The sequence below is a fragment of the Notamacropus eugenii genome, chromosome 3 (genome assembly GCF_028372415.1).
Source record: "Notamacropus eugenii isolate mMacEug1 chromosome 3, mMacEug1.pri_v2, whole genome shotgun sequence".
NCBI classification, from domain to species: Eukaryota; Metazoa; Chordata; class Mammalia; order Diprotodontia; family Macropodidae; genus Notamacropus; species Notamacropus eugenii.
In genome coordinates, this window is record NC_092874.1 from 281,669,398 (window position 1) to 281,684,505 (window position 15,108).

A 15,108-nucleotide genomic window follows, 5' to 3' on the forward strand; every position below is an offset into this window, starting at 1 on the left:
TGTGTATATATATATGTATATAGGTTGCTGGGAGACATGGCCACCCTATGAGTCACCACCTATAACCTTCAGGTAAGGTGGTGAGCCATTGGACTTTACACTGTGCCATGCATCATGTCTTTTGGACTCCTAGGCACTGCTACTGGCCCTGTCATTGTACCCTAAGGACTCTTGGGCTTTGGCATCTTTTCTGCAGCTAAACCTTCTCATACTTGCTATGGACAGCTAGGAGCATGGTAGAATGCTGGCTCTGGAGCCAGGAGGACTTAAGTTCAAATCTGGCCTCAGACATTTCCTAGCTGTGTGACCCCAGGCAAGTCACTTAATCCTGTTTGCCTCAGTTGCCTCATGTGTAGGAAATGGCAAACTACTTCAGTATCTTTGCCAAGAAAACCCCAGATAAGGTCATGAAGAGAGTTGCACAGGACTGAAATAACCCAATAACAACATACTTTGTGTCTTCCCCAGTTAGACCAGCTTAGAGGGAGGAGGGGTATGACTAAATCCTAGAATTTCAAGGCATGTCAGTGGCCATCTTATCTAACCTAAACCCCCAAAAAGTGTCTGCTTTCTACAAAACAGTTGGCATGGGCCAAATGGAACAAGGCTAATCCTTCCAAAGCCCTTCAGCTGCTTAAAGATAGCAACCCTTGAGTCTTTTCAAGGCTACAAATCCCTAGCTCCTTCTGTTGATGTAATGGGATACATGGCACAGGCTTGTGTCCCATTGCCATCCCATTTGCCTTTGAGGTGCTCTCTATCCTTCCCCTAAGATGTGGTGCCAAGGACTGAACATAGTACTCTGGATGTGATCAGTCAGGGCAGAGTACCTTGGGACTGTTCCCTCCTCATTTCTGGAGGCTCTACCTCTCAATTCAGCTAAGATCAAATGAGGTTTTTTTGGCTGCCACATATATTGTTGACTCATATTAAAGTTTGCAGTCCAGACTGAAAAAAGGCTAGTGGGACCGGTGATTAGACGTGACAGCAGGGGATGAAATGGTGTGCAGAGGAAGGACTGTGAGCCAGGCATTTGCCAGGCTACTCTCCAAAAAGAGAACACACCGACCAATTTGTAAATTCACCAGCAACACGTGAACACACGTTTCTCCACCATCCTGCCAAAGAGGAGTTGACTAAGCAATTGTGTTTGGTCGCTTTGAATTGTTTTTGCTAAGAAGCTGAGAAATAGAGAGTATTGGCCTGCAAAGTACACATTCCACCTCTAACACATACTGGCTAAGTGGCCTGGGCAAGTCACTTAATTGCTTCGTGCTCTAAACAGTTGTTTAAGTTTGGCTATAAATTGCAGAATAGGTGCCCGATCTGTATTGGTAAAGAGAGTTTCCTTACTTGGGACCTCTCCAGACCAATAAAATCACATGTCCAATCCCTAGATGAGTATGAATGATTTTCTTAAGGTAATAATTTAAATTTAAATTTTCTCAGTTATTAGGTTGAGCAATTTTCCAAGCAACTGGTTCTAATAGGTGTATCATCATTTGTAAATCATCTATTTATATTTTAAAATATTTATTCAATGGGGATAGGGTATTGTCCTTCAGTGTCTATCTAATTCCTTGTTAACTGTAGAATTTAAGCTGTTGTCTCTTACATGTGCTGCCAGAGGTTTCCCATTTTGTTATTTTTCTTGTAATCTCCTTGAAGGCAGGAACCATTTAATTTAGTCTTTGTATCCCTAGCACTTTGCATAATGCCATACATGTAGCAGGTATTTAATAATTCTTTACTGATTGATATTTTCATGATATTTTGTGGTACAGAATTTTTTTTCAGGCTATTTAAATCTATCTACTTTACCTAATAATTTTTCTTTTCATGTGATTCAAATGTTTTTTATTAATTAAATGTATATAAAACAGTGCCTTATCCCTGCTTGAAAGGGCTGAAAAACTAAGTTTAATCATTTTTTTAACCAATATAGCTAACCAGTACCAACTCAACATAGCACAATGGGATGCTTACCTCCTCCTCCCTTAATTCATCACGTTTAATTTGCTAAAACTAAAATTCTATATATTACATATCTTTATATAAAATGACATCTAGTAGCTCTTTGTTAGGCATAAAAAACAACAAAAGGTTTTCGTCTTTGCAGTCATCTGAAGAAAATATGATACATTTATTTGCCTTTCAGATTACTCCATTTTCTAACCCTCCCCTCTCCCTCAAAAAACTCACCATAATTTCCTGTTTAGTAGAATAAGAATTAATTTCTCTACAGTAGAATACTTGAGTTTGTTTTTGAACTTTTAATATTTCAATCTTATTATGCAGATAAAATCTATTTTACTTCCTGTTTGGAGTTGAGGCTATCCTAGTAACATGTATTTCTCCAGTAACATTTATTTAACAGTGAATCCTTTCACAATTTTGCACTTTCAAAGTTTTTTTTTTTAAAAACACATTGCTTCCTTTATTTGTAAGATCTTTGCTCTGTTCCATGGATCTAACTCTCCACTTTATTTTTTTTTGTGCAATACCAGAAACTACTTTGTGATATGTTCTGAAGTCTGGGAGAGCAAGTCTGCCTTCTTCATCTTACTTAATTCCAAATGAATTGTTAATATTTTTGCCTTCTAATTTTTTTTTTGTCTTTTTCATCCACAGAGGCTTGTATAAGAAACTGTGAATTGTTACAAAGTTTTGAAAAAGTAATACACATTAAGTTTTGGTTTCAATACTGTCTCCTTCTGCTCTTTTTTTCTTTGCATGGCAAAAATATTTTATTGATGCTTTTTTCATGTTTATTACTAATGACTAATACCCTTCCCTCCTCCCTTAACTCCCACTAGAAGCCCTCCCTGGTAACAAATATGTATAGGCCAACAAAAAGACCATGTCTGAGGATATGTCTTGTTGTGGATCTTTTCTTCATCACCTCTCTATGAAGAAGTTGGGAGCATGCTTCGTCCTCAGTCTTTTGAAGTCAGGCATGGTGGCTGATTTAGTGAGACTTGTGAGCTGTTTCAACTTCATCCCCCTCCCCCATTATTACCACGGTCATTATGTAAATGATTCTCATGGTTCCCCTCACTTCACTCTGCATCAGTTCGTACAACTTTTCTATAGTTCTCTAAATTGGCCATGTCCATGATTTCTTATGGTGCAATAAGATTCCATTGCATTTATATATCGCACTTTGTTCATTTTCTAAATGATTGATACCTACTGTTTACTACAAATTGTTTTTAATCTAATTTTAGTTATGATTTTAACCAGTTGTATAAGGAAATCTATTGATGTTTTTCTTGGTATTACATCTATGACATAATTTAGGGTTTATGATCATTTTAAATGTAGTCATCAAAGTCAGAAGCATTGTTTTCACTTTATTTATTTAGTTTTATTTTGTTAATTCAGTTTTATGGTTATTTTATGGGAGGCCAAGCATATTTAGATAACTTAATTATACATCTGCCTAATGAAATCCTTTTCGTTCTTCAATATGCAACTCACGAGTCACATCCTTGATGTCTGTGGTTGAAAGTGATTTATTTCTCTTCAAGCTGTCCTTGACAACTTGCATTGATCTGTACTGTACTCTTAAAGTATCCTACCTTGTACCACATATATTTTTGTCAGCATCTATCACTCCATTAGGTTGTGACCTCTTTGAGGGTATAGGCTGGGTTATTTTCATCCTTATGAATGCCCTTATGGGCATCCATAATGCCCAACACAGAACTTTGCCCGTAGAAGGTACTTAGTAAACTCTTATTTAAAGAGATTAAATGGAATAGCCATTTTATTGTTATAAAGAGGATTACTTTTAAAATAACTTTTGAGCCTTTATGGACAATATGTATGCAGTATATGATGCTGTGGAAAAATTACTTTCTCTGGACTCAAGTTCAAATTTAAGCTCTCTGTGCAGTATTACCGAATACATTTTCTGCACTTATTGATATGATCATATTCTTAATCTTAAACCATCTTTATGTTCCCAATATAAATCATATTTGGTCATAATGAATGATTTTTTAAAATGTGATGCTTAATTTTGCGTAGGTGTCTCTGTATAATCATTAATTAGATTATCCTATAATTTTCTTTTTTGGTGCTATCCCTATCAGATTTTAGACTGAAGGTCATATTTGCTTCATAAAAATAATTCAATATCTCTATTATTTAGAAATAGTCTGTGTGGCAAAAAAAATTATTCTTTGAAATTTTAGAGAGATTGTCATGTGAACCCATCTGGGGAGAGAGAGAGGGGAGAGAGAGAGAGAGAGAGAGAGAGAGAGAGAGAGAGAGAGAGAGAGAGAGAGAGAGAGAGAGAGAGAGAGTTGAGGCAATCAGACGGTTAACGAATTTTAATTGGGATTATGGCTACATATGTCTTATATGTACATAGTTGTTTGCATGTAGTCTCCACCCAGAATATAAACACCTTGAAGACAAGGGCCATATTTTTGCCTTCCTTTGTATCCTTAGTGTTTAGAACTACAGGTGCATAGTAATTGCTTAATATGTGTTCACTTAAATAATTTATATTTTTGTAAAGAGTCTTTTAATTTACTCATTCTTAAATTTATTAGCCTGTACCCATCAATCAATAAGCATTTATTTATGCTTTATGCTTAAATATATGCTCAATTTCTCGAGTTTTGTTTGCATTAAAAAATACTGTTTCTCCTACTTCTTCCATTTAGTTCTCTCTCCATATGGATAGTTTTCCTTTTTATTAACTTCTTAGTGGGTGATTTCTTTCTTTTTAGTAATTTCACTGGATGTGTCTTTCTGAAAGAGGGACAAAAGTCTATTATTTTGAAACTTTTATTCCTGTGTGGCTATTTATGAACTGACCTGTCCTGCTCCTCTGGCACTCTGTAGATATGAGGAGAACAAATTTAATCGCTCTTCTAAGTGATAGTTCTTCAGACACTTGAAGTCAGCTACCGTCACCCCAAACTTTCCCCCACTTAGTGTTGGGATTAGAAGTAAGAGTTAGTATCCCTCTTAAAAAATACAGACTGAAATTACTTGAAGACCCATCTGGTATCATGATGGTTCAACTTAAGTGGGACTCTGTAATTTAATGGGCACAATGGAGATGTATGGCTTTTTCAAGCCCCCTAATAACCCCTAGTCCATCAATGCATCTGAGATAATAAGCACATGCAGCTGGGAAGAGGACAGGCAGGCAGAGAGAGCACCACACTGGGCTTCTTGATAATACTGGCTGGTACAGCCTCGATGGTCCACTTGCAATGACCTGAGAAACCTTAGTGGGATTTTTCCCTTCTTGGGATAGAGGGCTTGCAGTTGGGAGGAGGATCTTTTCAAAAATCCTTTAAAAGGGATAGGAAAATGTCATAGGCTCTGAGTAGTAGGAGGAGAAAGACAAGGAGAAGTAGAGGGAGGGAGGACATTAATTAACTGCCTTCTTCCCTGCCAGAGTGAGTGATGGTCCAAAAATGACTCTGGGCAGCTCTCTGTGTAGAGACAGGGAAAACATCTAGTCTAGTGATGGATGGAAAGATGGTGAGTGCTAAGTTTGGAAATGGATCTTTGGAGAGGAGGGGGATTAGAGATCAAGGAAGCAAGCAGTGCTTTTCAGGGCAGAGGAAGCCAGGGTATATGCTATTCTAGATTAAATGGTAGAACCCCAGGTAACCCAACAGTAAATTATGAAAAGAAATTAAGAAATTAAGAAAAGAAGAAAAGTGGAAGGAAAACAGTGTGTATGGGAGGGAGCAGAATAGGGGATATATCTGTTCCACTCCTGGGCAGAATTCCAGGCCAATATTCATGAATATTGTGTTTATGAGCAAGGCAAAGGATAAGGTATCTGGAAGAAGGGCCTATTTGTTGGTAGATTCATGTACAGACCCAGATCTACCTAGAGGGATCTGCATAGTAATGAACCACAGGAGGAGACTGAGAGAAACGCCAATATTAAATGTTTACCTGGAGGTAGAGGAGAAATGTTGCCTGCAGTGGGCCAAAGGGAGCTCTGCACTCCTCCCTGACTATAAGAGCTGGAGGCAAACTAAACTTGGGGCCTGAATATTATACTTGGTGGGAGCTAGGGAAAACTTCAACTTCCTTTTTCAATTGCTTTCATCTTCAACTGGAGGGCACATGAGTGCGTAAAACTGCAAATAAGAATGGGTCAGATTCTCCTTAGACATTCACCGTGTATTAAAAACAAGAATTTTGAAATGTTCCTCATTTATCATCCGTTATAAAAAATGTAGGAGGCAAAGGGAGAGAAAGAGCTTAAAGACTGGTGGTGGAAAATTTGGTAAACTTTCTGAAAAACTTTGAAAGATAATACAAAGAATACCACATTCGAGTGGTTATTTTTGAGAATGTAATTTTTCTTTTTCTAAACTTGACAAATATCAACAAATGAACATTTTCCTATAGAAAGGAGGACCGTCTATGAAACTGTGTGTCCTCACTAGAGAGAGCTTGTGGGTTTGGAGGGGACATTTCAAATTAACCTGGTAAGTTCATTACTTTGGTGTTTGTTTGCGTAGCTGTCTGAATAAAAATGAATCACTGTAATAATCCATAAAATTCTTTTTATGAAAAGGGTTTGTAGGATCCTAGAGTGAGAGGGGATCTCAGAGACCATCAAGTCTGACTCCCTTATTTTACAGATGAGGAAACTGAAGCCTAGAAAAGTTAAGTGATTTGTTCAGGGTCACATAGATAGTAAGCAGCATTTTAATTCAGGTTTCCTAACTCCTTATCTAGTGCCAAAGCTAACCTTAAATTTCTAAGAGGGACAACTAGGTGGCACAGTGGATAGAATGCTGGACCTGGAGTCAGTAAGACTCATCTTCCTGAGTTCAGATCCAGCCTCAGGCACTTACTAGCTGTGTGACCCTGGGCAAATCACTTAATGTTGTTTGCCTCAGTTTCCTCATCTACAAAATGAGTTGGAGAAGGAAATGGCAAACCACTCCAACATCTTTGCCAAAACACCAAATAGCGTCACAAAGAGTCAGACGTGACTAGAAATGATTGAATGACAAATTCCTAAACTTTTTTATTTGCAGGAGGTATGATTCTAATGATAAGATATATATAAATTGATAATGTTTAATATAAAATTTTGGAATAATCTCTTTGTTCTCTCTGAAGTAAACTCAGAGAGTGCCTCTTCCTATGTCAGCAAAAGCCAGCCAAGGCCGACTCTACACTCCTTAAGGAGACCTTTAACCTAAGACACTATATCTTGAATAATGAGACTGTCCTTTGATGAATAATGAGACTTTCCTTTGATGAATCGTATTATCTATAGACACATACTATGTTATGAATAATGGGACTTTCCTTTGATCTATAGACATATACTATGTTATGGCGTATTAATGATAAAGAAAATATAGATATCTTAGATCATAATTTCTATTGAACATTGTTTACCCTTTCCTATGTCAATTATCTGTTTAAGGGAGGAAGCCTGCCACTTACTAGTGGTGGGGTTTCTTTCCTTATCACCGAGACATATGCTTACCCAGCTTGGAATCTCAAGGCCTGACTAACATTGCTTTGTTAATTGTCCTGTCTTACTGAATTTATGATTTGCTTAATTAGGAGAGTTTCTTTCTCATGGCAAAATGTACTTAAGACAGATGATTTCTGTACTAGGTAGTCAGAGTCACCTCTGACTCCACAGCGCTATATAACTGTTTTCTTTATAGGGAATTGATCAATTAATTAATTAAATCATAAAATATATGCATTTAGCCATGTTGCCTTTTCTCTAACCAAGTTTTCAGGTCAACAAAAAATATATATGTTATAAGAATTATAAGTCATTATTAGGATTCTTGTGAATTATTACTATGATTCATCTTTGAATTCACATTTTTTATTCAGAAAGGGACACAGACAAGTAGGGTAGGTTTGGAACTACCATGTTAGATTTGAAGTAGACCAGAAAACCCTCCTCTCTAGAGTGGAGATTCCCAGTTTCGCATGTAGACCTCTTTCTTTGCTCTCCTTTCTTTCTTTCTTTCTTTTTTTTTTTTAAAGTCAAAGAAAGACAATGTTTATTAGAGATTCACTGTGTTGGGTTGGCTCTTAAGGAGCCTAAGCATTTGTAATGCTTGTATTCACAAGCAGGCCAGACAGAGAATGAGCTGAATTGAATCTGAGCGCCTTCATGGAGGCAAGATGGAACTTAAATACAGAAAAGACTGTAGGAGGGATCTGGGGGGTGGTCTGGTAGTCTAGGGTGATGGGAGGAGGGGTTTACAGAGTGTCTTGAGGATTCAAGATTGGTCAAGGGTTGGAGACAGCTGGAAGCAATCAGGAGATATTGGACAATGGAGGGCTTGGGGGGAAGCAGATGGGACAATCCAGAGATCTTGATAGGGGTGGTATGGGAATGAATACAGATCTTGATGGGAGTGGTCAGCAGCCTGGGGAAATGGGGTTTTGATGGGATCAAGGGTGGGGAGTGCAACAGAGACCTGAGCAGAATGATGAAATGCCCATGGGCTTCCTGAGATTGCCAGAACAAATGGGAAGATTTGATTTGAGTAAGAAAGACAAGATTAAGTGGGAAGATTCAAGGGGAGTTCAAGGAGGTTGCTCTCCTTTCTAAGAAACAATTTCAGAATAAAAGTGTGGCTTGGAACGAAGGTAACAAAAAGAGTATGTAGTCCCATGGGAAACAGAGAATCTCTGCTCTCTAGAGGACGGTTTTCTGGTCTATTTCAAAAGTCAAGGAAGTGGACTTTTGATGTTTGCTTGAAGACCTCCTAGGATAGGTAGCCTATACCCCCAAGCCATTTTAGGACTGATTTAATTGCTAGAACAGTTTTCCTTTTCTGACCTCAATTGGCATATTTTCAATTTTGACCTATTGTTTATCCCTAGTTCTGCCCTCTGGAGCCTGGCTGACTAAGTCAAATCCCTCTTCCAAACACTTGAAAACAGCTATAATGTCTCCCTGAATCTTTTCTTCTCAAGGCTATACTTCCTTAGTTTCTTCAGTTGCTCCTCATATGACATGGTCTCAAGATCTTTCCCTAGGCTGGGTATCCTCCTCACTTGGCAATATCCTCCATAGAAGGTGGTGCCCAGATCTGGGCCCAGTACTCCAGGAGTAGTCTGACCAGGGCAGTGTGTCTGAGTACAGCTTCAGATCAGATCAGCTGCTTATCCCAACCATTGGTTTATACTGATTTCTCGGTCCATTCAAATCTTCAGGTCTGTTTCCAGACTCCTGATAGGAGTCCTCCACAACTGAACACCAGCCTAACTTGGAGAGCATCATGGTGTAGTGGATGGAGAAACGCGCCACGGTCAAGCCTTGCCTCTGAGGCATGCTGACTATGGGATTCTGGGCATGCTACTGAAGCTCTTGATGCCCCCAAGCAGCTCTCCAAGGATAAACCTCAGAGAAGGTACTGAGCTGCATTGCTGAAGGGAGTTTTCTCATCTGGGAATTCCTTAGACCAATCAAACCACAAATCTGGTCCTTATCTCTACCTTTGCAACTCTTTTCTCATATTATTCCCTTCAAGTATAATTCATGACCCTCCAGTCAAAGCAGACTGTTCCCTACTCCAAGAAAGCCTCCTCCACCTTCCTACCATGTACCTTTGCTTATGTAATAATAACAATGGCTAGCATTTGTCTAGCACTCTAAGGTTTACAAAGTGCTTTACAGATGTTACCTCATTTTGATTCTCATAACAATCCAGGCTCAGTGGGTGTTTTTAGAACCCCCATTTTACAGATGACAAAATTGAAGCCCAGAGAGTCAAATTAGTCAAATTCCTCGGGGGTCACAGCATGTAAGTGTCCAAGGCAGGATTTGAACTCAGGTTTTCCTGATTCCAAGTCTGACACTATGCCATATACATGCCTTTTGCTACGCCTATAAATTTCAATGTCTTTTTTCAGTGATGTCCAACTTTTTGTGACACTATTTGGGGTTTTCTTTGCAAAGATACTGGAGTGTTTTACCCTTTCCCTTTCCAGCTCATTTGACAGATGAGGAGATTGAGACAAAGAGGGTTAAGTGACTTGCCCAGGCTCACACAGCTAGTAAATGTCTGAGGTTGGATTTGAACTTAGGAAGATGAGTCTTCCTAGTTCTCGGCTCAGAGTTCTATCCACTGTGCCTCCTAGCTGCCTCTGGGCAAGTCACTTAACCCTGTTTGCCTCAATTTCCTGGTCTGTAAATTTGTATTTACATATATTTGACATATACTCATCCTACATACATAATCTCCTTAAGAGGAAGGATTGTTTCATGTTTTGTATTTAAATCCACAGACGCATAGTAGGTGCTTAATAAATGTTTGTTAATTGTTTGCTTAGAAATCTAGAGGCAGTGTGGAATAGAGGTTAGAGAATTAGACTCAAAATTATGAAAACCTAGGGATGAAGTCTCACCACTCATACATACTGGTTGTATGGCCCTGGGCAACTCACCTGTCCTCTAAGTTCTCCAGATAGCCCTGTTAAGTCTAAAAATTGCCACCATGTGCCAGTTAGCAAGAGTAGAAGAAATTTCCTCACCAAGAGTTCCCTATACAAATGGAATCACAAGTTCTGCTCATACATGTGCATGGTATTTTCTACTTGTAGAATGTCAGTCCCTTGTGGTCAGGGGCTGCTTCATTCTTGTGGTATGTATCTTTCTATCCCCAGTGCCTGACATACAGTTGGCATTTAATAAATCCTTCTCAAACTGATTAAAATCATAGCTTTTGTATCTGCTGAACCTGAAAATCAACGAATGAGAAAGCCCTGTTTAATCAGGTGTGGAATTAAGAGCTGCCGATAGTCAAAGAAGCAATAAATACATCCCCTATTTTCATGCATTCAACTCATAACAAAAGTGAGGGCTGCACACCAGAAAATTCACGCTAGAGAAGAAGAACGATTTCTAAATAGGCTGCAGTTCCCAAGCTCTCAATTTCAGCACCAGAATAGTATTTAACCACATTGTGCTCCACAGAGACCATTAAAACCTCTTTGCTCCCGCTATCAGAAAGGGATTTCAGAAGCATTCAACTCCAAGAAATTAATTGAAATTTGAATCACAGATTTGGTGTCTTTTAAATACCATGTGCACAGTGGATTCTTTTGAGTGATTATGATGATCCCCCAAATCTGATTGCAGTCAGATAATTTAGTTATGAATATTGAACAGAGATACTTAGTTTTCTTGGAAGAGTATGTAAATATCCCCAAAATTGTCAGTAAACTTTAAGGACTAAAAAACCTAAAGTACTAAGGTCACTCTCTCCAATTCTGGACAGTTCCTCATTTTCATATGAGTATTATCAATTAGTCATGGCATTTACTTTTGCTAAACCTCTGTGTTTTTCGGTTGGGATCTATGATTTCATTGGGGACTCTTGGTGAAGAAACTCCCCTTAGCAATTCACATCTGAAGTTGCTCTTCCAGTGATAATGAGAATAGTCAACATTCAGATAGTGATTTAAGGTCAGCAAAGCACCTTACAGACATTTCCTCAGTTGTTGGTAGGGTCATAGATTGGGAGCTCATGACTCTGGACATTTCCTTCAGTCCTGCCTTGACTGATGCGTTTCTCTGACAAACTTCATTTTCAGTAAGTGCCCAGGCTAGCTCTTCTTCTGACTCTTCAGACTTCTCCTAAATGTCCCTGTCTAGGCACCTTCCCTTTCCCATGCTCACTCCCTTCCCCCCCACTTTTTAACCTTTGTTTTATGACTCTTTTTCCCCATTAGAATACAAACTCCTTGAAGACAAGGCTTGTCTTATTACTTATATTTGTATCCTTAGTGCTTCAGCACAGCATCTATCACATAGAGCATTTATTTTAAGTGCTTACTATCTATTTAGAGCTAGAATGAATCCGTCAAGTCCAACTTTTTCAATTTAAAGATGAGAAAACTGAGGCCCAGAGTTAACCAACAAGTAAGTGACTGAGGCAGGATTCAAATCCAGGTTATAAAGATTCCAAGTCTAGCATTCCATCTATGACACCAGAAAGGTCAAAAACACTCTTGAATGTTGCCAAACCAGATTAAAATGTAATTTTTGTTTAGTCATATTTGACTCTGTGTGACCCCATTTGGGGTTTTCTTGGCAAAGATACTGGAGTGGTTTGCCATTTCCTTCTCCAGCTCATTTTACAGATGAGGAAACTGAGGCAAGCAGGGTGAAGTGACTTGCCCAGGGTCACATAGCTAGTAAGTGTCTAAGGCCACATTTGAACTTAGGTAGATTAGATTTCCTGACTCCAGGCCTGACATTCTCTGCTAGCAATTGTCCTGCTGCTATTAGTAAGTGACTTGCTCAAGGTCACACAGAGAGGAAAATATTTAACAGAATAAACAAAAATACAGTAAAACATTGATAATATTACATTTGAAAACTAAGTCAAAATGCAGACACAGTAGGGATCCATTTTTCTAGATCAATTTGCCACCATTGAACTGTATCTCTTTTTTGAGTGTTGTTGGGGTCATTGTGAATTTCTGACTTAGCCAGGGTAAATGCAGTCAGTTTGTGGCAAAGGTGGGACTGAAACCCAGCTCTTCTTGACTTCTAAGTTGGCTGTCTATCCACTCTGCCTAGCTATATACTTAGAATCACAGAATTCAATCTAGTTAAGCCTAAGAAGCATTTAAGCATCTACCACATGGCTATAGAGATAAATGGGAAACTGCCCCTACCTTTAAGGAGTATATATTCCATGTGGAGGAAAATAACACATACAAAGGATAAGTAAATACAAAATTAGGGCTGGAAGATACCTTAGGCATCATCTACTCTAAGGTCCAAATTTTAGAGAGAAAAGGAAAGTGAAGCCCTGTGACTTGCTCCAAGTCACCCATCTAGAGAGTGGCCAAGCTAAGATTAGATTATAGCTATTGAGATGCTTTGGGTCCAGAGATCTTTCCATCAAAGTCACAGCACCTGGTAAAAAAGATATTTATGGAAATTTTGGACTGTAATTCTTCCAGTGAAAAAACTGTTCTGTTAAGAAAGTCCCATACCAGGGCACTTCTCTGATTTAGGTTCCCTACATCTTTCTGCTATAGAATGAAATGCAATAATAAATCGGTCACATCACACATTAGTCGAAGGACCTGGGTTGAAATCTTGAATCTACTGCTTATTACTTCTCCGTGACTTTGGGCAAATCCCTTTCCCCCTTCTGGGTCTCAGTTTCCTTATATATAAAATGAGGGGATTTGGTTTAGATGGCTTTTGTGGTCCCTTCCAGATGTAAATAAGACTCATGACGTTTGTTTATATACATGTAATTTATTCAAAATTGGTTCCAACCAATAGGAGCTTGTGGAAAAAAAAAGGTTTCTCAAAATGAATATGTTTATAGTCTCATAGGTCTAGAGCTGGAGGGGACCTCAGAAGCCCTGGAGTTCAACCTCTTCATTTTATAGATGAGAAAACTGAGTCCCATGGAGGTTAAGTGATCAGAACCAGTGCACATTCTGCTATACCCTTGTAACATATAATCTGTAGTCATAGACCTAGAGTTGAGGCCAACTGCCTCATTTTACAGATAAGGAAACTGAAGCCTAGAGGGGGGAAAAGATTTGCCTAAGGTCAGAAAGGTTGTAAGTTGCAGATTTGAATCTTTTGAGTCCAAACCCAGGACTCTTCTCATTGCACCACGAAAGGGAAGACCTTCTCCATAAGAAGTTTTATTCTAGGAACAAATGTAAAGTTCTTGGACCAACATGAGAAAGGGCTTAAGGAGGCATGAATGACTGCCAATGCCCAGGGCAATTTTAGCACCTTGATAGATGAAGTTAACTCCAATTTGAGAAGCTTTAACTTTCTACGTGAACATTTACTATTTTGACTTCAATACAGAAATGGGGGGATGACTTACCCTCATTTTGGCACATGCATCTTGTGTTGATTCTGTCCCTCGAAGTTCTTTAATCAGCATAGAACCTAAATACTGAAAGAAAGCAAAAAATTCCATTGTCTAGGACTGTCTAAAAGTATTAAAGGCAACCAGTCAATCAATTACTGAAAAGGCATTAGGTGAGCACCTACTATGGGCAGAGGAGAAAGAAATGAAATTGACATAGTCCCTGTCCCCAAAGAACTTACAGCTGACTGGGATTTATTCACGGATAAGGGAAGAAATACAGGATAGCTCTAAAGTAAAGGAATGGGAGCTGGGAGAGATTTCAGAGTTAATCTAGTCCACACTCCCTGCTCCAGTTTGCCAAAAGTCACATAGGTAGTGTCAGAATCAACACAAAGGGCTGGATGTGGTACTCAGGAAAGTCTTCTTGAAAGAAGTGACCAGAATAGAGCCTTATGGGGTTCCAAAAGAAAACAGATATTTTCCCAGTGGTTTTTTAGTCTGATACTTATTCTCCAAAACAAGCAAACAAAAACCCCAACCCCCCAAACAAAACAAATCTACAGTATTCACTTGGTATCATCTAACAAAAATCACATTGAACTGCAAAATGGGGCATCTAAAAATGTGTGCCTCTACACACTTTTTCTGACAGCAATGTCTGCAAAAATAAATAATCCTAGTGCTCTCCCTGTAATTGCAGGGCTGCATGTACCCAGCAGCGGAGAAACCAAGTAAGGTACAGCCCATTTGGGTGATTCGGTTGCCTAGGTAATTATACTAGGCAGAGACTGTTCTTTGGGGGGAAAGGGGCTCTTTTCATTCACAGCTGCATGCACTGTGGCTCACCCACCTGAATGGGGGTGAGGATGGGAAAATTGGGCTCCCTGTGGTTTCAGGGTGGAGAAAACTAGAAACAGAGGCAGTTAATCCTAATTCCTCTTTTGGAAATTTTGGCACTGTACACAATGAATGGGGCAGGAAGGGGAAGGACAAGGAATGATCAATTACTTTTAGAGGATTGTGCCCAGAAAGAATCCTGACATTGGAATCAGTAAACCTGGGTTCAAACCCTTCCTCTAGTTATTACTTGTGTCACCTTGTCCAAATTGCTTCACATTCCTGGGCCTCAGTGAAGCCACATGGCTTCATTCCAGAAGGGGACTCAGAGCTTATCTCGTCTAACTTGCTCATTTTCTACTAAGTGGAAACCAAGGCACAGGCTGGTGAAGTGACATGTCTCAAATCACTCTTCAGAGACTGGATT

At 39.0% G+C, this 15,108-nt stretch overlaps 1 protein-coding gene across 3 annotated transcripts in view; it reads right to left on the reverse strand.

The window, feature by feature from the left end:
* The window catches only part of ANKS1B (ankyrin repeat and sterile alpha motif domain containing 1B), a 1,189,006-nt gene that overhangs the window by 67,542 nt on the left and 1,106,356 nt on the right, over positions 1–15,108 (reverse strand). For all 3 annotated transcript variants that reach the window (XM_072655667.1, XM_072655669.1, XM_072655668.1), the window contains one exon: positions 13,857–13,928. In XM_072655667.1, the coding sequence (XP_072511768.1) occupies positions 13,857–13,928 (72 nt within the window). The remainder of the gene's footprint in view (positions 1–13,856; positions 13,929–15,108) is intronic.